The sequence below is a fragment of the Pectinophora gossypiella genome, chromosome 5, assembly GCF_024362695.1.
Source record: "Pectinophora gossypiella chromosome 5, ilPecGoss1.1, whole genome shotgun sequence".
Lineage (NCBI taxonomy): Eukaryota > Metazoa > Arthropoda > Insecta > Lepidoptera > Gelechiidae > Pectinophora > Pectinophora gossypiella.
This window is the reverse complement of record NC_065408.1, coordinates 7,862,771-7,888,864: the sequence shown is the minus strand read 5'-3', so window position 1 is coordinate 7,888,864 and position 26,094 is coordinate 7,862,771. Positions and strand designations below refer to the sequence as shown.

At 37.5% G+C, this 26,094-nt stretch overlaps 1 protein-coding gene across 9 annotated transcripts in view; it reads right to left on the bottom strand.

Annotated features, from left to right (window-relative positions):
* Positions 1–1,409: 1,409 nt before the first annotated feature.
* Positions 1,410–26,094, bottom strand: part of LOC126366726 (cAMP-specific 3',5'-cyclic phosphodiesterase) — a 480,018-nt gene continuing 455,333 nt past the window's right edge. For 8 of the 9 annotated variants that reach the window (XM_050009948.1, XM_050009953.1, XM_050009952.1 and 5 more), the window contains 5 exons: positions 19,733–19,845; positions 7,200–7,293; positions 4,433–4,545; positions 3,215–4,354; positions 1,410–2,963 (listed from right to left, as the gene is read on the bottom strand). In XM_050009948.1, the coding sequence (XP_049865905.1) occupies positions 2,901–2,963; positions 3,215–4,354; positions 4,433–4,545; positions 7,200–7,293; positions 19,733–19,845 (1,523 nt within the window). In that variant the 3' untranslated portion in view covers positions 1,410–2,900. The remainder of the gene's footprint in view (positions 2,964–3,214; positions 4,355–4,432; positions 4,546–7,199; positions 7,294–19,732; positions 19,846–26,094) is intronic. The other variant, XM_050009946.1, reaches the window with a different exon arrangement.

Sequence of the window (26,094 nt, the reverse complement as noted above, 5' to 3'; positions counted from 1 at the left end):
CTATTACAAGCTATTTTATTATTTTAAACATAAATAATAATCAGTAATGCAAATGACCAGCATTGCACACTTCAACTCGGTTTAATAAATTTATCTAGGTATTATCCAATCTTAGCGAAAGTTCTTCATACTGACGAAACATATACACAACACTGAAACCACTTTGGCCAAAATAATTTGATATTTTTTTATAAGTAATTCTAAATATATGACTATGGAAATGACATGCCAGTTGCTCACCTACGATTAACATGCCAAGCAGCGAGTTACACAATCAGACTGCTTCTATAGGTATACGTACACGTAGAATCTAATCCAGATATATTACACGGCGATTATGAACATTGATATTGAATATTTGTCAAAGGGACTCTCTTGTCCCGGAGCGCGGAGTATAGTGCTGGTTGCGTGTAACTCACCTCACTCCTGAAGTACATCAGGTCGGAACAATATATAGTCGCTAGTTAGAACAGCTATATGACATGTCATCGGTACATATTTAATTAACGGTTTAATATTAATTCAAAATGTATTGCATTAATTAGGTATTTCTATTTATTGAAATGAGATTGAACAACGAGCATATTTATAAATCTAGTTATACAATTTGGTATAGGTTTTACCGGTACAGTCGAGCGCAAAAAGATTTGAACACAGTTTAGGGTTCTAAGAAGATCTAGATTAACATTTAAATGTTTGTTTATTATTTTTTTATACTGTTAATATAGTGCCCTTAAATAGGCTTACACTTCGACGGTGTAATATATAATTAGTTTTGAGCGAGAAGACTGTACATAATATATTAGAACCGCTAAGTGTTTAAATACTTTTGCTTTGACTGTAAATTACTTGATATAAGAAGCTAGACTGCCGGAGTTCACGTACAGGTAACATTTTGTTCAATTTATTGTGAACTACGAAAGATTGGGTACGTTCGAGTACATTATAGGTACACAGATCTACTGTAGTACGCACATATATAACACAATTTAGTTACAAATACATATACATTACAAAACAAATGATTCTAAGCGTAATGTTTCTATTAACACACAAATTGTAGTTATAAGCGTTTTAAATTTTTCATGTCAACTTTACAAAATCCGACGTTTGAAGACATCTCGGCGACACAGATGGTCACTCACAGGGTGTCAGTAGGGCCAGACCAGCCTCCCAGTAGGGTCAAGGCAACTACGATAGTTGCGACGGTATAATCGGTCAGAAACAAACAAACCTACTAACACCTTGCCAGTCGGCCGCCAACTCAACTCTTACATTACCTACGAAAATAATGTACATTGGACCTTCATTCTTGACTTGACACTGATGAATGAGACAGGATGACTTAGAATACTTCAGTAATAATACTCACAGATGACAGGAGAAAAATTAATATAAAACAAATGAAGGGCGAGGAACTAAATCGTTTAATCGAAACAAGTAAATATCTTTTGAGTACATGAAAACATAGAGACCAGCTCATAAGTAATAAAATCTTTATATTAAATACGATGGATACAATGAAATGCAAACATAATACAATAATTAAGTAGGTATTAACCTCCTCGTAACATACACTTGTTTGTGCCGTTTGTGATCGTAAGCTTCAATTGACGAGGCATGTGAGAATAATCAGAAATCAGATCTGTAGTGAAATTAATTGATACAGTAATGTGTGAAGTATTTGGGCGCGATGAAATTGTAAAAGTAAATCGAACTGAATGTGGTATGAAAGAAGATTGAATGAAACGTTGTGCGCAGAGTGCCTAGACAGGGTAGACACTGGCTACTTAGAACGAACTAGGTATTGCAAGACCCGGCCCTTATGGCGATATAGTTTGGACCTTACTAATTACTTCTGAAAATATTTCAACTCACTGATCGAGAGAAAACTTAGTTGCAAACCACTCATTGTTAGTATGCCTACAATATATTATTTAATCAACACTTCAAGCTGTTAGTTGCGTTCACAAAAAACTTAAAATTCATGACTAATGTTTTTTGATAAAGAGAATTAGAGTAGGTAATACGTAATTTACAAAAATAATACATTATTCTAAAGAGAAAAGTAAGAGGATCGCCAGCGATCCTTCATAAGAAATGAGGTGCTGTTAGGTTCACCAACGCAAGTAAAGCTATGATAACAGATGAACTAAGGAGAGTCTTCACAGTAAGAGGCTGGCCGAATATTAAATATTCAGAAAAAAGACACAATAACAACTCCGAAAGGCAATTTTTAAAATTTACCTTAAAATAGTTTTTATATTTAGGATACCTATTATGTTAATATATTTTGGTGAATAACATCATTATCGCAAACCCGTATTAAATATGAGAAACGTGGATGATATGACAATATAAATTACCCTTTCATACCAATTAATAAGCGTTTTCAATGTCCTTACTTAGTCGAACCGGTATAGCGGTGTCGACGACTATAACTACTTACACGACTTTAACTTTAAGAACCGAAGACTAACTACTTACAGGGATATCGAACGATTCTGTCAACTTAATAACCGAATTCTTCATATCTTTGGTTAGATAAAACGAAACAATAGTAAAACACTAGACAATCGAATGTTACACAGTCATTGGAGGGACATAATTATTTAGTCGTTAGGTAACTCTAAACAACATTGCGTAATAATCACATATAAATAATCATAATCGAAATGTCACGATACACCCACAGATCGTTCCATTTCGACGTAAGCGTCAACAAGTGTTATTATTATTATCCAACAAGAGGTCGACCGCGGGGCGCAGCGCGGGCGCGGCGCGGCTCACGCGTGGTGCGGGCGCGCCGCCGCCGGCCCGCCCGTGCCGCTCTACTGCCAGAGCTTCCACCACACTTGCATCTTCTCTGAGAGTTTCTTGCAGATTCCCAGTAGTTTCCGTCACATCCCACCATCGCCCTCACCTTCACACTCTTCTGAGCCTTCCCCTTCCTCTAATGTGACCTGTGAGACAAACAGATGATTTGTTAGAGATATGTAAGTAATCGATGAGTATGTTAATACTTTTATGAACACTGACCAGGCAGTGACCTGTCAGTGACCAGTCAGACCAGTCATTGACCAGTCAGTGATCAGTCAATGACCATTAATTAGAGGACCTATAAATACTTGGGATCGGGACGATGGCTACAGAAGTCCTGTTCTTGAATGAGTAAAGATGTATGATTGTCCAGAAGAAATGTTTGTATACTCACTTGGAAGCGTATTTGTTCAGGGCGGTCGTCATCGGAGGAGTGCGGCTGAGCGGGTGCCGGCGGCGGCGACGGTGGGATCATGCTTTGGTAATAGTCGCGGTTCTCCTCCAGGGTGTCGAGGATGTCCTGCGCGTCGGGGTGTACCAGGTCCGCCCACGTCTCCCACAGAGGGTGCACGATGTAATCGATGAAACCGACTTGAGATTTTTCTATTGTAGCATTGTGCCTGTCGCACATCGGACTTATGTCCATTCCTTGCTCTCTTTCGCGATCTCCTTGCTGGAAGAATTCCTCCATAAGCAACGCCACCCATCGCTTATAGAGAGGCAGGGGCTTAGTGGGGTTGCTGAGATCGGCACAATGTACGAGATTTTCTAACACCTGTATTCTGTCCGTGTAGTTATCCAGTAGTAGGACACCACTGCCGGCGACTTTCTTTGTTTCCACCATAGTCTTGAGGTCTGCAAGTAGACTCATGTGTTTCGACATGTCTGTTGAAAGCACCATGTCTATGACCATTTTACGGAGCGTTTGTCGCTGCTTCTTGTGCAGATTGACAAATATATCGCAACCGTCATTCTGTAGTAGTTTGAACGCTACGGCGAGATGATGGTTCTCCAATACTGATTCATCATTATACATGAGAGCTAGTTCCGAGCTAGAGTTAACGAGAAACTGGTTGGTAAGGCCCGGGTGGTCGACGTCGTGCACGCAGGCGGCAAACAGCGCGGCGCACACCTCTAGCGGGGTGAACACCGCGTCCAGCGCGGGCGTATTGAGCAGCACGTTCGTGGACTGGGTCACGTCGGCCGCGTGCAGCGAATTGTGGAAGGGGTTATCGCGCACGTAGTGTTCTTCCAAAGTGAGCGCGAACGCCAGGAAAGTGCGGGCAGGTATCTGTAGCGTGGACAGCAGTTCCCGCGAGGAGAAGGCGGCGTACGCAACGGCTGTGAGCGGGCGGCCGCAGGATAGGTCACCGATCCGGAAGATGTCGACGCCCCAGCGGTCGATCTCGCCCAGCAGCCTGCCGAGCTCCTCCTCGTGAGGTGTCTCTACTCCATATCGCGGCACGCGCTCTCCAGTGAAGCTGTTGGTATGTGTCAGTGTCCGTTTCACACCGGTGATCTGTGTAAAACAATCCTAGCGTTAATCGAATTTGTTTATGTCGCTTGTTATCAGTAAATAGTATTGGGTTTGATATTCGAGTGATATACTAACTTGAGACATGGTAGTAGCTGGGCCTCCATGACGTGGTTTTTCCTTTTTCTTGGTGCGCTCCGCAACGCTCTCCTCAACTTGCAACGAGGGCAGATCGAGTTCCTGTTGTTTGTCTGAAGAAGAGAAAGTTTTATTTAGTTTCTGATCGTTTAAGTGCGTTACATTTTGTCTGATGACCTAAAACGTTCTTAAAAATGTACCTACTTGAAAAGTTGCGTAAATAGTATTGATTACCGAATTTCTCGTATTTTTCGAAATTGTGTTATTGCGTTCCGAAAATAAAAGAAAGTAGGTGAGCATGTGAAGTAGATATCCATTTATTATTACGTGTGATCGGTGCTATTCTAGGTCACTGTATCTGTGTCATTTATTATGGCGATTAGTGATCAATCAGCCGGTATTTAAATTATATCACTGTACAAACTATGTCGCGGCCGGTTAACTAAACACGCAGTTGGTAATATTACATAAAATAATATTCACAGATCTGGTTTGGAAACAAAAAACTTACTTGAAGCCAGGTAAACAAATTTATATTTAAATTGAAACGGCGTCCGTGTGCGACAAATACGAGTTTATAATTGGCTCGTTATCACCACCCATGAGGCGATTAAAGTTGATGAAATAATCCTAGATACTTATAGACGTACAAAGGATTACGGCGACCGCTATCTGGTTAATGTAGTACTACGCACCTATCTACTTCATATCTAATCGTCGATAAAAATGAGGCGCGGAAAAAGCAGAGGTAAAAATAACTAATACCTACACCCACTTTCGTCGTAATAATAGAGCTAATTCCAATTGTCTCAATAAATTTAGCTTGACTCCGGAATAATAGTATTTGTTTTGTTTGGCAATCGGGAAATGAAGCTGTGTTTTTGTATGTGCTTTCTCTATATTTATCAAAAAATTCCGACCGCGACTTCAATCCATATATAGACGGAAAAAGGTAACAGAACAGACAGACAAACATTTCGTTTTTCTTTCATATTAGTATGGAGAATGTTGAAAACAAAAATTTGCCTTTTTTATTAAAATACTTCCAGTGTTTTCAGCCTGAGCGTTCAGCTGTATTGACAATTGTTTATTCGTTTGTTTAAGGACGATTGTACGCTTCAGTACTTCACTACTAAACAGGACTAGATACATAGGTCCGCATTGTCGACGTCAATGAGCATAGGAAGCTTAGAATACTACAAATGAATGTATGAAATAGAACGCTAGACAAATAATTAAACCAAGTAACATTATACAAAGCTGTAATTTTAGCGCAACTGGAATTTGCATAGAATTTACAATAGCAGAAATCTGTTTTATCTCGAAACAATAATGAATCTACTTATTAAATTTCAGGAGGAATGCAAGTGCATTTGTTCTGCATAATAATTATGGATATTGGCAGTCAGATATTTGGCTCGAGCTGGGCGTCAGATCAGAGCAAACAAATTAATTACGGGCCCATTGCCCGCTCGGCCGCCAATTGCCTCAATGACTGACTCATTGAGTTGCTCATGCTTATTTTACGGACCCTATAAATTCCACTTGAATATTCATAGAGTGTAAAAATTCTGGCCTCAACCTCGCTGTATCGATGTTGTCGCACGCGTGCGCAAAGGGTCATCTCAGATAATTATGTTATTATTTCTAGATAGTAAACCGTTTATTTATGTTCATCATCTCCCTAGTATTATTCTGTTTTTTGACAGGGTCCGCTTACCTACCTGAAGTTTGGCTGGTCCGGAACCTGGTTACGAATTACGATTATAAAATAATTCAAAACAGTCTGCACTTATAGTTGACAATTACGAGCGTATGTATCCAAGCTTATTACTGTTATTTCATTCGAGTATATTGCTTATTAAATTACTGTTATGTCCTTAGCCTAGATCTACACTAATGTTATAAAATGTTACTATTGTTTGAAGGAAACAGATTTTGAAAATACTTTCATCAGTAGAAAGCTACATTATTTTGTGGATGTTATATTTGATATTCAAAGTCTTGTGTACTTATAAGAAATGAATATGTTTAAAAAAAAGTTAGGTAATTAGAGGTTTTACGACAATATTGAGCTAGAGAACAAGGGCGGGCGGGCCGTGCGTAAGCAGGCTTGTCTCGAGGGCGGGCGGCGCGACCAACATGCCGCCGCGCATACGTCACGCTTTCTCACTTTTTGATGAGAACTTATTTTAGACTTAATTTAGTATGACGCATTGATGAAAGTAGCTTCATATTCCATTGTTTCAGTGACTCATAGAAAATACTACGTCTTTTAAGAGAAAGCACTTTGTTATTTTACAGTCTCTAAGATTATGTTGGCAACAACAAAGTTGTTTACTAGTATTTCTGGTAGATAACAAATTAAAATGAGTTGTAGTTTCCTAACATGATCACGGAATGCTATAATAGTCACTAATAAACTGTAAGTAATGATTATTTTACAGAATATGTAGTAATAACTACCGGTATATTATGTAAAGGAATAGAATTTATGTAATGGTTACAGGCCAGTGAGTTTAAATGAAATTTATCCAAACGACGTTACTTTGCGTTAAGATTTTTTTACAGAACTTGACTTCTAAGTAAACTTTTGAAAGTTTTCTTGATGTAAGTTGATAATTAACCAGTTAAATTTTCATTTTTAATTAATTTTCCATACAATGCATTATTAAAAATATTATTTTCTTAACTAGGCCGTTTTCAACTTGTCATAAGAACTAGTTCATGGACTTAAGCGTACGACGTAACTAAGTGTGCAACTCACCCAAGAATGTGGAGCAGATGTACTCTGAGATCTGGTTGCCGGACTTGCTGGACTCCGAGAAGTGGCTGAGCTCCTTGTTCAGCATACGTTTGAACTGAAAATGCAACAATTCCACTGAGTTTGCCATCCTGGCGGCGCGACGCTTCAGCCAACGGGCCGGCGCACAACGAACGCACTGTCTCTCGGCGCACACGCGCATTTCACAAAATAATTTTTTTTAAAAAGAAATCAAATGCAAAACTTTCAATTGAATTTCGAAAGTAGCCGCTAGTATTTATCAGTGCTATCAAGCTTATTACGTGTGGCAGCTATGAGCGCTATCGGTATACTGAAACTCGGCGCGGCGGGCGCTGCGGCGCGGCCTCGTGGCTCGCGACGTCGCGTCACTACTACCTTACGTTACAGAAATACCGCCTTCCAAGTATCTTCACTTACTAGTACTAATCGTGAATGTATTAGACTTTCCTCTTAGGTCAGACTACGTAATTAATTACTTATTCACCTTTTCCTGCATGACTCTGTGGTATATGACTACATCTGGGGTGGTTGCGGTAAGCTCTATCCGCCTTAAGTATCATCAGGCTGAAAGCGCGCCCAGAATGGGTCGCTTCGATCTAGATGTAATTTAAAAGCGTAAAAGTGTTTGCCTTAAACCAATTGTTTTCAATCACTCTTTTTAATTATGCTCGACTAGCGTTGTTACAATCTATCTACACGTTGTATTAGATACGACTATAGTGGAAAATAGCGATAAAGTCTGTCGAAAACGGGAAAACAGATGATTCTCCGGTTGGCAACGTGATAAAGTCTAAAATCTGAAATAGGATATCGATGAGCTTGTGACTAATTGACATATTCGTTGATCAGTGGTGCGTACGTCAATCGGCGGGCCATGGTGTGACATCCAACAGGAGTGATAATTTTAGAAATGTTCTTGACACACTTGGTTATCGCCTCGCAGTGTTATCCCTGAACGTTGCTTGCCATGCTTAGTGTAGGAAGTAAACGTGTGGAGGTTTCGCCGTTGATTACGACACTAATCTTGTTAGTTAACGTTTTACTATGACATAAAATTGTGTCATTAAGTTTGGAATAATTACATCTTAAAAGTTAAGACGCAATGTTTTGGTGTTGTAAACTAAAGCAGGGTAAATATAGTTTCCTTTAACGGACGTGAGTTAGGTACACGTGACCTTACAGAAATCGAAGCGAGGTGTATCGGCCGACGACAAAAACGATTGTAGGTACGTAGTTTTTGTTGGAATGCCGACGTTCGAGTGGTTTGCTCTCAGGTCCTGATAATATCTATTAAGTGATGTCAGTGGAAGTGTCTGCTCCAACAATTGTCAGTTGGGTAGTTTCCTAGCTCAAAGATAAGTCATGAATTAGGTACTTTTTAGGTACCAAATAAAGATTGTTCTAATTAGGTCCTAAATAAAGACAGATGTAAGAGGAGCTCGGTGGCGCAGCGGTAAACGCGCTCGGTCTGCGATTGTTGAAGTTAAGCAACTTTCGCAAAGGCCATAGTGACCACAAAAAAAAAGTTTTCATCTCGAGCTCCTCCGTGCTTCGGAAAGCACGTTAAACCGTTGGTCCCGGCTGCATTAGCAGTCGTTAATAACCACCAATCCGCACTGGGCCCGCGTGGTGGTTTAAGGCCCGATCTCCCTATTCATCCATAGGGAAGGCCCGTGCCCCAGCAGTGGGGACGTTAATGGGCTGGTGATGATGTATAGGTGACAAAAAAAAATTTCTTTTTTCAATTTAACTTACTTACCTATTTATGAATTTTAATAAAGACAAAAAAAAATAAGTGCGACATTTTGTCACGTTTTTCTATAACGTTACAGGTTGCTCTTTCATACAAATTCCGTAGTAATTTCGTGTTTTGACGTTTAGTGAAAAGTAACTGATTTGACTAGCTTAATTATCGCTTTGCCGTGATAACCCGCGCGGCATTTTCTTACTCTGATTTGTGAAAGCCACAGCTATTTTCGGACATAGATCTATTGGCGTGAGGTACCAATTTGTTACCACGGTTTTTTACGACGTCAACCGATCACCTTGTATTCAGTAAGTATCTAATAGTAGGTACGTAAGTCGTATTTATAAACTAAATGGTTTTTGTTGACATTGTGCCGGAATTAAGACCGAAATAGTAGTTGAGATGCAGATAAACTTTAACTGGTTCAAAAAGTTATCATACCGTTTTTTGAAGGTTATTATTTTTGTAGTATTTACATATCTTTAAAAAAAACATAGAATATGTTATATTATATATTTTTTTCACGGAATAAGAAATTACTTTCTTTAAAAATTGTAAACAAAACTAACAACGTGACGCTGGTCGCATACGCAGCGAAGATATAATACTTAATAATATTTTTTTCACATTATTTATGTCACAGATAAAGTCACGACGGGGTGAGTAAGAAAACAATCTAGGCGCATGTCTAAATATCAGATAAATTCACAGAATATTACTGTAAGATCACTCAAGGTACCTAGTAGGAAAAACACATAAATTTGTATAAGTGCCTACAACAGTATACTTCAGAAGTTTTGAGAATTAGAAATAACAATGAGACAGTTCCTTGGAAACGAAAATATGTAAATTAAATAATCTGCAATGAATAGTCCGGTCTGGAAAGATTCCAAGACAAAGGAGCGAAATGGAGTAACGGCCATTCGGTCATCGGATATAATCGCTTGAAAAATATACACTTCAGAAGTTCCCCTTCACTGCCTCCGTTTACTAAGAATGATTCACTTTTCGTCGAATTGCTTTCTGTTGACTAATTTCCATAAGCACTAATTCACACTTATTTTCGTTAAAGTAAACTTCAAGTCGAGAATGGGTCATTCACAGCCACTTTCTAAAATCTCGAAATGACAAAAAGAAAATACATATTTTGAAATAAAACCATATATGTGCTCTCGAGTGGAGATGCGTCAATACCCAGTCGAAAACCACATCTGATCCTACTCAACTGAAGAAAAGACTATCTTTTACTGTCTTTAGGCAAGCAAAGGTTGAAGTAAGGTTTAAGTAAACTAGCTTTACGTAAACTAATAGTTCACTAGTCGTGACTATCGTCACTAGACTCAGAATCTAATAAATAATAACTAGAAATGATTCATGTAGTTATTGTATGTACCTATGACGTAGAGTCGTGCGATCCGCAATGAACACAAAGGACGTATGCAGTTAACCCGTATTCTTCATTCCTGTTTTAAATGTGATGTGTCAGTCATAGTGTGAACAGTTACGTGGTTTCTTTTTACACGCTTTTTTATGTAATAAGTGTTTAGACGTAGTTTTACATTTGTGTACTTAACAGTATTTTATTAAAAAGCCGTATTAACCTAGCTGGGAGAACGCGCAGGCGTAAGGCAGAGATTCCAAGTCAGCTTTAGTATTCTGTATCGGTACTCTAGCTTGTCGAAATAGTGTAGGGATAACGATGTAAGGTAGATAGGCACAGAAATTAAATCATTCGCAGTATGAGGCTCTTGTATGTATTTACTTTTATTAATGCATCATTAATGCCTATCTATTCTATTTAGTCTTTGTGCAGTGACTTTTTAAACTTATTTATAGGTATGTATAGGTATTTTGCTATGTTACAGAGTACTACGTAGAAGTACATACAACTTAGGTTTGCAAATTCAGCAAAACCAGGCGGCAAGGACGACTGTGGGATAGACATTCGACCGAAAATCGATTGTGGTTTCGTGGTTCTGTTTTGCAGTCACACAAATTATGACGAACGGAATATGCAGATTCGTATAAAGGTTAATTAAAATATCTGGGCTAGGCAACTGAATATCAGCAATTTTCATATTATGCTTCAATTTAGGTTTATAGGTACCACTGCTGAAAGCGTGGTTTCAATGACTGAAGTGGTTGGCCGTGTTCGTTTTACGACTGAACAAAATACGAACTATTTTTCTCGTTAACCCATATTTAAATTTCTCAGAAGCTTTCTGGAAGCAGCCAGTGATCCCGATGTAGATTAAGATTTATGACGTAGAGTTTGATGTTACCCACTTTCGTGATCCAGAATCATTTATCCAAAGCCAAGTTACGAACTAAATATAACTTGTTTATTAAGATTGACAGTAATCAGTGTAAAAACGATCGATCATTTCAGAAGGGATAAATCTTGAGGTGGAACTCAAAAAGAATGAAGAATGAAGGCCAGTTTGAGATAAAACGTTGAACGGTGTAATACGGATAATTAAATTACCTAGATCAAATATAGACGTGATTATGATGCTGATAAGATACAGTTTACGGCTTCTGTGCACCTGAACCATGTGTGTTCAGTTGTTTACGATAGTCGCAATCGCGGCCGGCCGTGACCTACATAATAATATTAATACGCATAAATAAACTTTTATTCAAAAATACCATAATGTTTAAGTAGATACGGCTTTGACGTCGTGTTTTGGCGATAGGTATACCTATCTATAAACCACCGTACCATACAATCTCCCTAACGTCGCGCGATGCGGTTGATAATATAACGTTACACAGCTTCTGTGTGCTGAAATGTGAGAATCCAATTAGGTAACCGCATCATTTTTAATCCGTTGATTGATGAGAAAAGGCACACGCTCGCGTACTGCTTTATGTCACCGAATACTGAACGAAGTGGCTTTGAGCTAGAAAATATTAGTTGAGATGGACGAGTTTGTTCTAGTTTGTCTACGAAATGTGATCAAGGCGAATATGCGATGCGGCCATTATTCACAGGGCGAAACGAGAGAAGTTTTAGTAAAAGTAAAAAGCTGGCGCTTTTCCTGGTAAATGTATCTGGTGAGAGATCGCTAATGACACTAATCGTTCTTAAGACGAAAAATCGCGAGTGAAACTACCAGTAAAAGCTTTTTGTCAGACGTAACTTTCTTGTTTTTCGTACCCTTATTTTTCTTACCAAAGATAACGTTGTCTAATTTAAACTTATACTGACAGAGTGAGAATTTAAAAAAGAAAAACCCTAATCGGATATTAAATTAGAAACGAAGTTATGAATTTAAACGTAAACAAGTAAGATAAAATACGTTACTATCATAGCGTTTCAAGATAATAAAAAATAATAGTGGTCAGCACGGCATTGGTTTATTCGTGTGGTAGAGCCAACGTGACAGCAGGCACGATACACGGTGTAATTCCATAAATCTTCTACGTTAGACTTAGCGAGTCTAGTAGATTGATATGACCTTACTAGTGTGCATTGTTTTAGCGTAGATACTGTTAGTGATTACTGGGCTGGCCCTTACCAGGGCGTCATTTCATTGTGCAATGCTGACGTGTTACGACGTCACAAATACCAGAACTGAAACAAAGGGCGCTACGTATGTTGCCATATAATAACATTAATGTCGTCACATTTTCCTTATTGGCACTTGTCTATATCTAGTAATAAATTCTGATACTAACTGTTCTTGAATTGCATTTTATGGCGATACAATATTCTTGTTTACTAACAAAGAATCCTGCGTCGCGCTAGATATGTGCGCAGAAAAAATAGTTATCTATTAACCAATTATCTTAGATTAGTTTTCATTGAACCAAGAACGATGCAACTGTTCTGGAAAGGAGACCTAGAATTTATGAATAGTTTATTGTAACAGCTGGTATAAAATAGGTGCTTTTTTTAACTATTATGCCCGCATTTGTACTGAAATATTGAAAGAAAAATAGGTAGCTATTTAAGTGGCTTATTGTGTTCTTTTTGAACTGTACAAACGAGCATTGTAATGTATTGTAAACTGTTTATGTGCGCACCAAATAATACCAACACCCTTATCAACGAGAACAGTATACCATCCAACCATAGCTTTATCGATTGCCTTTCCAAAATTTGAACACGGGGGCGCTCATATTACGATACACAAAAAGTTGAGTTTGTCTATGTTGTGTATGAGTGTAGAATGTTTTATTGTGGCGGGAAACTCTTGTCAGCCTTCGTCTGGTAGCCGACGGTGGGTTGAGGTCACCACAGACGTCACACTCTAACCAGGTCAGTCTAACCCCTCGCACTGCCAATGAAAAATGTAACTACTTGCACCAATGTCATCCAATGTATTCTTCAGGTTAAAAATAGCCGTCGCATTTATAAATTATGTGTGAATGACGCGTGCGGCCAGTTTGGGCGTTTAGTTGCTACTATTTTTAGTTGCGGTTATTTTCGGCTGTTGATGGGAAGGATAGTAGAATAAATTACCATATAAATATTTATGGGAATGTTGAATACTTACGCTAAATGATAAAATGTAATGCCATGAAATAGTACATTTTATGTCGGTATTAGGATTTCAACATTTACCAAGAGTACCTACACGTAATTGCCTAATTGACGTTGGACTGATTGGAATATAAATAGGCACCTAAATATATTTTGATTGGTTTCCATAAAGATGTTAACCGAAATTGAAGGTATTCGAAAATGTAGAGTGACGGGAAGTTTGCTTATTGGACTGTTCAGAGAATATAACAAGGGTAGGCTAGGGATGGTCTTATTGAAATAATGGAGATTGTATTCCTAAGGGTAAAAAACGAGGATTTGTAATATTCGGAACCGCTTCTTCACATTGTTAGTGTAGGGCAAGAAAAAGTAAAAAATCACCGATACCTACTTGAAGGTGTATATCTATTTGTTACAGTTAATTTCCAATCTAGTTATGGGCAAGTACCTACGACCTGTATAATGAATTATGTTTAAAAATTATGTTTGATTTATTTGAAAGGTTGATTTTAATATTCACATTCTGCTAAGACATCTACTTAATTTAATTTAAACAAGAATACTGCGCAGGTACGTAGGCAGAATTTGATTAAGTAACTAGCTGAAAATTGTGTTTGTTTTAATCACTTAAAGCGATTGTTCAAACGTCTGTAGTGATATTGAACACAAAGGAGTCAGCATTGGTATTTGTACCGGAATAATTGGAAGACATTCGACTACTCAATTTGTACTTGTACGTATAAAATGTTACAGACACTGTAGATAATATTACATGTCACTTACATCTGTAGCTTGTTTTGGCAACAATATCATGAACCAATTTCTGAGGCCACCCACGTTCCAAATCCAGTTCTTAACAGTTATGTTTCATATTTCGCTCTTTATTACTTATTCTTACTGATCCTTCTTAATGGATTAAGTTCAGTTATTATAAAACTCACAGCACAAGTCAACCCCGACAGCAATCAATAAGGCGACGCCAACTTTATCCCAATACTCTCATATTTTGAGAAAACTTAACGAGTTTTGTAATGAAAACTGAATGTTTGGAATCTGGCGAAATTTACCAACGTTTATGTTCCGAAAATAAATGTTTACTTTCAAAGAAGGTACGCTAATGACGACGGGTGCCTCAAACGTCAATACAATTTGTGAATATTCAAAGATGAGATCGATAAGGATAAAGGTACAGAGTACAGAGTTGTAGGTAAGTTTATCTGGGAAATGAGTGTAGTCAGCCAGCACTGTGCGCCATTGTGCACCAGTATTTTATGGAGGACGAATATCAAATGTGGGTAAGTAAGTAGTTGAGATGAAAGGTATGCTTTTGTGTTAGGGCGGCGGGGGGAGATCGCAACAAGTTTTCAAGGCGACCGTTGGCTGGGCGGCGCGCGGCGGCGGCGCGGAGCGTACGTGACTAGCGCGGCGTAAGGGCGCCGCTTCCGATTTCCGCGGCCGTGGACCTTTGCCCAACCACATGCACACTACATATATAAATCTCATGATATCTCGACAGTTACACAACTGATCTTACGTAATCTAACGTCACTGGGAAGGGCAGACGTATAACGTGTGTAGATGTGTGATTAGCTGCGTGATTTTTATATCTTCAATCGCTAGATACTCAAAAAGCGGGATATCCTGTTGATGTTCACGAAATTAATATATTTCCTTAAATCAAATATACAATTTATACAATGTTTTCACTAGAAAATCAACCAGTCAGTTTGGAGAATGCTACCGACGTCAAATTCCCGAAACACGTGGTTTGAAGGCAAGTGTTTGCTTGCATAATATAACTCGCTACTGTTTGGGTACTTATGGTGGCCAGAAATAGAATAGTGACATTGAATTGTGAATATAAGCATATCTACTGGTACATATAATACTTATCATGGTAGGACTTCCGTCAGTCATCGAAGGTACATTTGTGTTTGTGCCCTTCAGTTTTAACGAGGGGACGTCACGCACAGGTCGCTGCCTAGAAGGACCATCTCCGGATGACTATTGCATCAAAACCTTGGAAAATGTTCCCTTCAATGAGTTCCATCCACGCAGCTGGAGCGCTCTGCCACGGACTTAACCTTGAGAATTTCTCCTTACACAAGTTGTGGGTCGATATTCTAAGCTGATCCTTTTGTTTGTGTTTAGTACCTTCTACTACTTATGCCATAACTTTGTTTAAAAACCAAGCATGACAAACTACATATTCCAAGAAACGTATACCTATTTATTCATTAATTGTGTATCTGCCTAAATCATACATACAATATAACTTGCGAATACATTTAATTGGATCTAAAACAAAAACAATTATCCCAAAGCCGTCCAAACAGATATATACCTACGGTCGAAAAGTACAGAAGGTAGATTGCGGTTCTGTCATAGAGATTTAGCTTCTAGGCAACCTAATTAAACATAGGTATGCCGAAATGCTAATTAAAAGCACACACCAGCTGTGTAATTAGCAAGATGCTTAGTTTCCACCTTAGGGACACAAATTAGGATTGAAACAGTCATCCGCGGGGTTTAATTATGGATTCAGAATATTTTGTCTAAGATAAGGTAAAACTAACATTACACTCAGCTTTCAATTCTCTTAACAAACGCAATCTCATTAAGTGAATTACTTGCGGGTTAAAATTCTAGAATGCTTTTAGAAGTGGTTTGAATTGTCAGAAAGCGTTTTAACGCAAGTAGGACGTCTCTAGCATCATTGTTCACGCTGAAAGCACAAAGCAACAAAAGAATCGGCGGGATAAAGCTCGATGCTTTGCGGCGCTGAACACTAATTCCATGCTATTGAAAAATATCCTATCAATACGACATTGAACTGACGTCAAACGAGATATCGACGTCGAAAGGATGTAATATGCGATTCCGACTCGATGACTCTAGCTGTAGAGGCGACTAATCAGCTTGAAACGGCAAACACAGCCCCGGATATCGACCTTAGAGTAGACATTTCTTTCCACCGGGACTCATATTTATCGTTTGCGTTCTCTCCGATTCAACCTCCTCAGGTTTCCACAGACCCGGGGCCCCTGGGGCAAGTTGTCCTTTACCTGTTGAGAGCACTCATTTATTTTCTTCGGTCACTAAGTACCTACCGTCTCAGACAAATCGATAACAAATAAAGTTAAAAAGACGAGGCACAAATATAATTAATAGCTATGAGAGTTTTGCAATGGATAATTTCGGTTATACAAAAAGTAAGATGTAGGAGTGCTACGCTATGAAATACTCGTGTTGATACGAGTCGATCGTCGTGACGTCGTTGCAATCGATCCGTATACAATAAGCTGCAAAGCTTTGAGGCGCGCGTGCAGTGCGGCAGCGGCGGCGATACCGTTCGTTAGCCAGCTGTTATAAAAGTGAACGCTTTCATCCCATTTACGTACACAATTTACCAATACTACTCCCACGTTCATATGCCAGAAATTCTTTATATATTGCGCCGAATGTACCCGTTAATATACTGCAGTTTAAAACATATTATATAGAAATATTTACACTTGCTACTTTTTTTGCTTGCTTAATTATTATTTTGCTGGTTGGATATGAATTTAGCAATATTTTTAATCAATATCGGATGTACGTAGCGTAGTGGGTGCTTTTTCAGGTTTTCTTTTACGAAAAAGTTATCTTTGCTTAGATTGTTATTTATGCATGAAAATATGCGAGGAAGTTATTCAGTAGCAACTTAATTACCTATACCATTACTTGGAGCTTTGCAGTTTCGAGAGCTTATTAAGAAACACACTCAACTTGAGTAGAGTACTCGTAGAATATACATCGTCCGTAGCAGAATCATTAAAACTTTTTATGGGCCAAATTCTAAAGCGGAATACCTTGCCGTATGTTCGTTTGGCCTCGATACAGGTGCAAAAAGTTGTGCTACATCAAGTTGTTTTTGTCCCGAACAAAGCACCACCCCATTTCTTTGTTTGCAGGTATTTTCTTGGTGTACTTGAGACGGCGATCTCTGAGGGATTCACTCTTTGTGTAGGAACAAAGTAAGATAGTCTAACAAAAGAGTTGCATGATAACAGGGTTTCTTTCCTTAGGTTAAATATATATTTGTTCCAGTAAAACTCTAAGATTTATTAAAAAAGGAATCTGTGAATAGCGTCTGGATATTGAAAGAAACTCAAATAAGTTACCTAGGTAAGTACATACGGACTTTATAAGTAGCACTTTACTTCAAAAAGTCTTTGAAGCGCCTGTACTGACGCGAAAAAAAACTTACTTTCTTAATGATACTGGGTTGCACTTGTTAAAGTCGACTTATAGTCAGATTCAAAGTTCAAACGAATTTTTCTTTTTTTGACTTATCGAATTAATTTTTTTATCTGTGTGTGATTTTTTATATAAATATATTTCTTTTAGACAGATTAGTTACTTATTTTTAAGCAGATTATCTTATCGAGTAAGTATATGTTTTAAGTATATTTACGAAAAAATTATTTTTTTTATCTGTGTGTGATTTTTTATATAAATATATTTCTTTTAGACAGACTAGTTACTTATTTTTAAGCAGATTATCTTATCGAGTAAGTATATGTTTTAAGTATATTTACGAAAAAATCTATTGATATATGAGATTGTGGTATTTCGCGTGTGATTTAAAAGGTCTGAGCTATTTATCAAGAGAAGTTTGGACAAATATTATCGAAAGATTTTCTTCACATTACAGTTGATGCAATTAGAAATAGCATGTGACCTTTGAAGATAAGACCGTTTGCTGCATAATAATCCATGTCCACATCACCTATATGAGAAATGATTTTATCTATAGACTCGATAATGACTATTTATCGTACTTGGTGTGAGAATAAACTGAATGTAATACGGAATGCGAGTAGGTGCTAACAGCTTAACCCAGTTCGTGTGCTCAGATTGGAAAATTTCCATTATTATAGTGTACTTGGACAATCACACAGCAAATAGATCACATTAAGCCGCAGTAATACCTGTAATAGTACGTATAATCCACTCTTTACACGAATATTTACAGTGCAATTCGGCGGTTCGGTAAAGAGTTAGAATATTATGTACGTATGTATATTTTATTACAGTTTATGTGAGCCCATTGTACTTAAAGAAAAAAATATAAATTCTATTAATAATATTATTGATGAAACAATGTTTTCCGTTGTGTAATTGCCTGAAGTTTAGATTGTTAGAACTTACAGAGAATTATTTATCATACAGTACAGAAATCAATAAACAATCGCTTTGAAACGTCTGACAAGCATCAAACTTCCTCGAACTATCTATCAAGGTTGTTGGTACTTCGAAAATTACTCATAATTTTCAAGCAAAATATTTGTTCACATGAAGTTTAAAAACAAATCAATCATATTTTGACTTTCAAATGTGTAACTGTAAAAATTTCACGAAGAAGATTCCAAGTTCCATCTTCAATTTTCAAGAACATCTTACGCTACGCTTCTTGAAGTTTGGTCTTCCGCAAAGGAAAATAAATTCAGCGAATATAATACTAAGGGCGTTGATTCATTTAATGACGTCGTAGTTCTCAGACTTTCTCATTTAGCTAACAACCTACAGCTGCCATACTAGCTCTCTGACTTCGTTTGTCACGCGAACAGAGCGAGGATTTGGATCTGTATCATTTCCGTGAGACATGTACGAAAATAAACATACATCTACGTATAAGAAATGATTACCTCGAGGTATCGACCGGTTATTTACTATCGGGTATCGAGTCTTGACTAATGTTACGATATCCTGTTACCGCAAACTGTTACGTGTACTGGTGAACGAGGTACTTAACTTTTTACGTAGCACTTGATGAAGGTAATATAATCTACTGTTGTCGTGTTATCATGCTTTCCGCACAGATGCGAATAAAGGAAACACAAAGCCATAAATTAATATTACGTTTCTTTGTAATTGGTACGTGGAGAGACAGTGACGAATTTTGTGAACCAAAATAGAGTAATTAATTACAGTAATATCATGAAAGTTGCGTAATCTCCTTAGAGATAACGACATTATCTATGTAGCTGGAGTGAGTGTCCGATGATGAGATCGTGTAATTCTATTCATTGAACTGTCTTTTTTTCTATGCGTTATTTTCTACTCTCGATATATTGTTAACACGCCTAACTCCGGCACACTTTCTTCGACTACATAGTATGTAGTAGGTACGGAGAGGTACTTACGGCGTAGTACGTGAACCACACAGAGATGTAGTACAAAGAGAATCCGTAGTACTTGCTTAGTGGAGCGTAGTGAAGTGAACAGTGAACTCACCTTGAGCGAAGCCATATCGGACACGGAGCGGTGTGTTTGTATGGTCTCGAGCTGGTCGAGGCACCAGTCCAGCTCCTCCACAGTCTCCAGCGCTAACTTCATGTAGGCTTCGTCTGCAACAAACGAAACATTGTTCAGAAACAAGACAATATAAAATACCTAAGACTTTGGATAACATGATGAACGGACTAGAAGAAAAATCCCCTGCACAACACAGATGTTATATTGACTGTTCTCGTTTTAAGGGGATGATTTTCTAACTGCCTACTTATTTCTTGTCTATGAATTAAGATGTATAAATCGAAATCGTTGAGTGTAGTTTTAGAACGAGATATTTGATACACTACCTGTCTTAGCACCAATTTATAAGCGAAGGTTTGCATATTTAGATGTAGCCGGAATTAAAAGCTCTCTAATACTGAGTGGTAAAAGCGACAGGTTCGACTAGAAGGCAGATAAGTCGTGTATTACGTACTTAGGTAGGTAGACACTGCGAGACGTTATACCCTAAAGCTGGAGCATAATTAAAGCGAACGGACAGAATGGAGTGTAGGCATTTGCGTATAGAAATGACACTGCTCCCCTATGAATGGCTGGAAATACGACGTATGATTGCAAAAATATAGAACATCGCACTCAGAGGCCGTCTCTACGTTATAATATGACTTTTCAATCCAATAGTCCCGCGGCGTACTTCAAAAATATGCTGTTATTGCAGTCATTCATGTAGTCCGGAGCTCCGTTGGTGCGGTTAACTGGTTTAAGTTAACAAGCACGTATGTCGACTCTGCGAAAATATATTCATGCTCTATGTATTATATATGTATTTTTCTCACAGTGATAAGGACAGATGTTATAAAATACACGAGGGAAATAATGTGAAAAAATTATACATTATGATCACAGTAAATGTACTCAGGAATTTAGGTAGGAAACATCATGGGAAAATCCAACTATTTACACATACAATACATGTAAAGGTTAAAAAATGCACCTACTTACTTATATATCTATGATACTGCTCTACGTAAAACCCAACGTGCATTTCAATTAAGTGCCAAAGATCGAGTCGGGTATTGGTATCATCTTCTTTGGTTAGAAGATGCGAGAAATACTAAACTCTTTGTATAAGTAAGTAATGAGATTTAGTAAAAAACTAAGTATAAAAAGCAGATTAGATGTATTTACGTGGTACGCATCAATGCTTAATAAAACTCAAAACCGATATTACCCAGGAATGGATTAAAACCAATTCTTGGAAAAGTCAAAAGGAAAAAGGTTTCACTGAATTTCGCCGGTTATTGACCCAAGATTTTCCAGAGTTTATTGTAAAACGGTAAGTAATTCCATGAAATGTATTTCATTGGAATAACTTTGTGTACTGTCAACAAAGTAGATTCTTGAACATAACCATTCAATTCACGTAATTGCGACTTTATGTCATCTTGAACTAAAGTATTGAACAACTGTTATCTTAGAACTAATGTCGAAACATTAACATGTAAGTGCAATCATACTGATTGAACGAACCTCACTGACAGCTATAGAGGTATCTAAGGGTGATATTAATAAACTAATACACAGCAGCTTCGAGACTGCCCTCAAGATCCTGTCAAAGTGACAGTTCTTATATAAAAACAGGGACTTGAGCATGATCTTGAGGGCAGTCTCAGCTGAGAGTAGTTTATTAATACCACCCTAAAAATGTACTCTAGGTGACGCGTGACGTCACAAACTACTTCCCGAATGACTTGACTATTATTACTATAGCAAGTGACAATTATCCTCAATCGATATCTAATAATGGTTAATTATAGCTTGAACACTTGAACAGGTAATAGCGAGGTCACAATAAATACATCCTATCCCATTACAAGACTAAGAAAAATATCATATCACAGAATAAATAAGAAAATACGCGTTCTGGTCCCTTTGCTTGTAGTCTTATTGTACGTATTGAAAGAACATACCAATACCATCCCGGTGAACAATAGTGAACGCCCACGTCCACGTACTCTAACAAGATCAATGCACAATGCGAGGAATACAGTACAATTATATTATTATGAAGGGCGATGTTATGTGAAACTGTGGTGGAGACTTAGGTACAGGCATCACTGTCAATTTCAGTAAGATTTAAATATGTGTCGCGGCATTGGACGTTATCTACTGCTATTCCGGCATTACCGGGGAATCAGATACACGTCCTATCTTTACATTATCGACATTGCAAGTCAAAGATACACGCGAGGTCCTTGATAGCGCGACCTCCTTTCGATTCACATGTTTACTCAGCTCGTCATAACAATTAGCACGGGCTCGGATCGTGCGTCTTGACGTCACACATACCTTATCCTGATAACCGGACGGGTCCTGACCCTACATTAGTCAACGTAGTCAACAAAGATAAAGCTTTGCGTCTGGGATGAATGACATTCGCAGTCTGGATGATATTTGTAATTATTGTGAGAAAAAAACAAGTTATCAGTCAATATTATGAAATCTTCTGACCATTGGAAACTCCTGTATGATTGCCCTCAGACAATATCGACTTCACTTGTTTACGTCATTACACATTAATTTATTAATAGAGCTACCGGTATTGGTAGATTACATATCGTTGTGTGTAATTGAATCGATCCTTTAACTTTATTAATGTTTCGTTCCTTCGAATATCACCTTATCGATTGTTATATATACTACAATTGATACTAGAGGATTACTTAAGTAAATATTCAACACGTTACTTTCCACAATATTATATTTACAGTTTATTATGAGCCGAGTGAAAATTATATTTTAATTTTCGCACTAGAGCGGAGCGCGTTGACTTGTGCAAATATCTTTTTTCACGTGAAATCTGAAGATATATAGATCATGGTTGCGTCCTCGGGTTGGTTAAGTATTTAGAGCAATCTAAATTAGTTAGCACTATACTCACTCCATTAAAGCAATTATCTCCTTTACTCAGGATGAAAATTATAAGAGTTAACGCACACTGCAGACTTTTGATCGGCTGATAGTTTGAACGGAATTGCGATTTATTTTTCGATAAGGGGATGAGATATTTTGAGGAAGACTAAGAGCTTAAGAATTTCTATAGTCTAGTAGTTATAATCAGTATGAAGATACAAAATCGATTATAGTACGCGTACATGCATTTTCAAACCGCTGATGAGCCCGACCAAACTATTGGCCGATAGAAAGTCTGTGGCATGCGGGGACTATAAGACATTTGTTTTCAGTCGTGAAGATAACTTCCTTAGATCTATACAATTTGCCATTTCGATCAAACTTTCCACCAACTATAGGTAACTAGCCATAGCCTCTACAATTTAAATGTTTAAAGCTTAATTTTACTATTTAAAGCTGTAGGCACCAAATGTATTACTTAAGTACGTGATAATTAATTAAAAATGCAGCAACAAAAATATAAGTAGCAGAAAATCATTGTCAACATTACCTTTTTAAATATTCTAGAATATTATATTAGGTACATTATTAAGCTGCCGCCGTAAGATATTTTCTATTACCTACCTCATAATGAAGGTGTATCAAACTTTGGTAAACATCAAAGAAGTAAACTGATTAATCTCCGAATGGTTTAGGAGAGTTATATTTTTCGTGATTTCCTAGGTGTGTTATGATCACCTCAGCCATAATCTGTTACGTAATAGGCTAGTTTCCAACTAGTCAAATCAGTTACTTTTTACTAAACGTCAAAACACGAAATTACTATGGAATTTGTATGAAAAAGTACTCTGTGACGTCATAGAAAAACGTGACAAAATGTCGGACTTATTATTACGTTTTTCTTGATTAAAATTCATAAATAAGTTTAATAGAAAAAAGAAAATGTTTTTCGTTAGTTTTAGATGTGTCTTTATTTAGTAATCAGAATTTCCTAATTTATCTTTAACCTAGTACCGCACAAATTTATATATGGCGCGTGCACTCGGTTAAATCCCTCACTATCAGGAAAATTGTATAATATGATGTTTTGGTAGTTTAGGATTATTTTACTTTATATGTAGGTTATATATATTTTATTATATAGGTATGAAAACATATTGTGACGACGCATTAGTGACACAGGCATGATGCTATGTTATGTAAACCTTTAGCGTATGGTGCGGGACAAAAGCAAATAACTTTTGTCACAGACATTTGTATACCACATAATACTTGATAATTAGCCCATTACGTCGAAAAAGAAAGAGGAATTACGTTGTGAAATTGATAAACATTTTACAGAAACTACCCACATGCTCACTTACCGTCACTCACCCACAGTCTTTCTTCATCACATGCGTACCTGGGTCGTTCTTCTTTTTTATCGACAATAAAAAGACATTTTCCCAATTAATCGGACTTAACATCTTAAAAATTATAACGGCAATAAATATTTTAAAACATCATATAAAGATCTGTCCGTAAAGGACTATTTAGTGGTTCTCTTTATCTCGGTAACATACTTTTCTTTGCAGGCGTATTCCAAAAAATATTGTGACAGAGTGGCCCTTTTCATCGGAGACAGCATTTCAATATACCACTCTGTCACAAAATTTTGTGAAAAACAATGAAGCTACGTTAATACCTAATTGAGGAACCGATTAGTATTTTGCTTCTATTTTGAGTATAATAAGATAACTATATTTTTGGACAATGGAAACATGAAATAAAATTCTAAAACAACTTATCAAAAGCAGAACGTAAGACCATTGTCGAAGATCATTGTCGATAAAAAAGAAGAACGACCCACCTATACCTGTATAAGGTATATAAGGACCTAACGACCTAACGATCCCCGTGGTCCAGTAGTTGAGCGTTGGGCTCACGATCCGGAGGTCCTGGGTTCGATTTCCGGTGGGGACATATCACAAAAATTACTTTGTGGTCCCTAGTTTGGTTAGGAAATTACAGGCTGATCACCTGATTGTCCGAAAGTAAGATGATCCGTACTTCGGAAGGCACGGTAAGCCGTTGGTCCTGGTTACTACATACCGATGTAAGTAGTCGTTACATGAGCCATGTTAGGGGCTTTTGGCAGCTCAATAGTAACCCTGACACTTGGTACTCCACCTTACAACCTACACAATAGAAGAAGATGATGATCTCATAGTTAATTAACGAACATTACATTATTATTTTTTAACATTTCTAGTAAGTACTTCACCATTTACTTTTGATCTAAATGGAGTCTTATAGAGTGTATTTTATCCTTCGTTACTTATTTTAATTATATTTTGTTCATTTCAATTTAGTTTTAACTTTATCAGTTGTTCACCATTTTTTGCCCAGAGCGTAGTCTTAGATAGTATGTACTCGTACAGTCATAAGCAATATAATGTACCCACTTTAAGACTCTGTCGCACTAACATATTTGACAGTTAGTGAGACTTACAGTTCAATTTATAAAAAAAGTTAATGTGACATGGTAACAAAGTGTATACATATTAATGTTCGTGACCGTACTAATCTGTTGTTAATAAACGTAATCATAGATATTGTCTCAGAAAAACGTAAACAGAACTCAGTCAGAAATGTAAACTGACACTACAAATTTAATGCTGATTATGTAAATAATTGTATTATTTTTTCTGAATAAATATTATTATTATTTAAATGTATTTATTTAACACCGAAGTTTGTAACTCCGAAGTGCATCATATTTTATTATGAGGTAGAAATGGTTGTCATTTCACTCCAGCACGAGAACGTCCAGTATGGCTTCCGGGGATGATTTTATCTATGTAATGTATGAGGATATATATCTCTTGGAGTCGTGGCCTACATCCGTTTTCCTGGAAACGGGAGACAGCGTTGCCCTGGATTCAATTCATGCGGTACGCCGGAGCGTGGTCATTAGTACCTGTCACGCTCCAAATCCACATTGTTTTCAAGGAATTTTAAATGTCCCACAACTAGGTCATCTTGAGATGAGTTAATTAATATTGTCTCAGTGCAAAACAAAATGTTTATACGAACGTAAGCTTCCGCCTCCGTGGTCTAGTGGTTAGAGCGTTAGGCTCACGATCTGGGGGTCCGGGTTTGATTCCCGATGGGGACATTGTCGAAATCACTTTGTGAGACTGTCCTTTGTTTGGTAAGGACTTTTCAGGCTTGAATCACCTGATTGTTCGAAAAAGTAAGATGATTCTGTGCTTCGGAGGTCACGTTAAGCCGTTGGTCCCGGATATTATCCATAAAAACACCTCCACCAACCCGCAGCGGAGCAGCGTGGTGGAGTATGCTCCATACGCCCTCCGGTTGATTGAGGGGAGGCCTGTGCCCAGCAGTGGGACGTATATAGGCTGTTTATGTATGAACGTAAGCTTAACAAGTTTTCATTTATTTGTTTG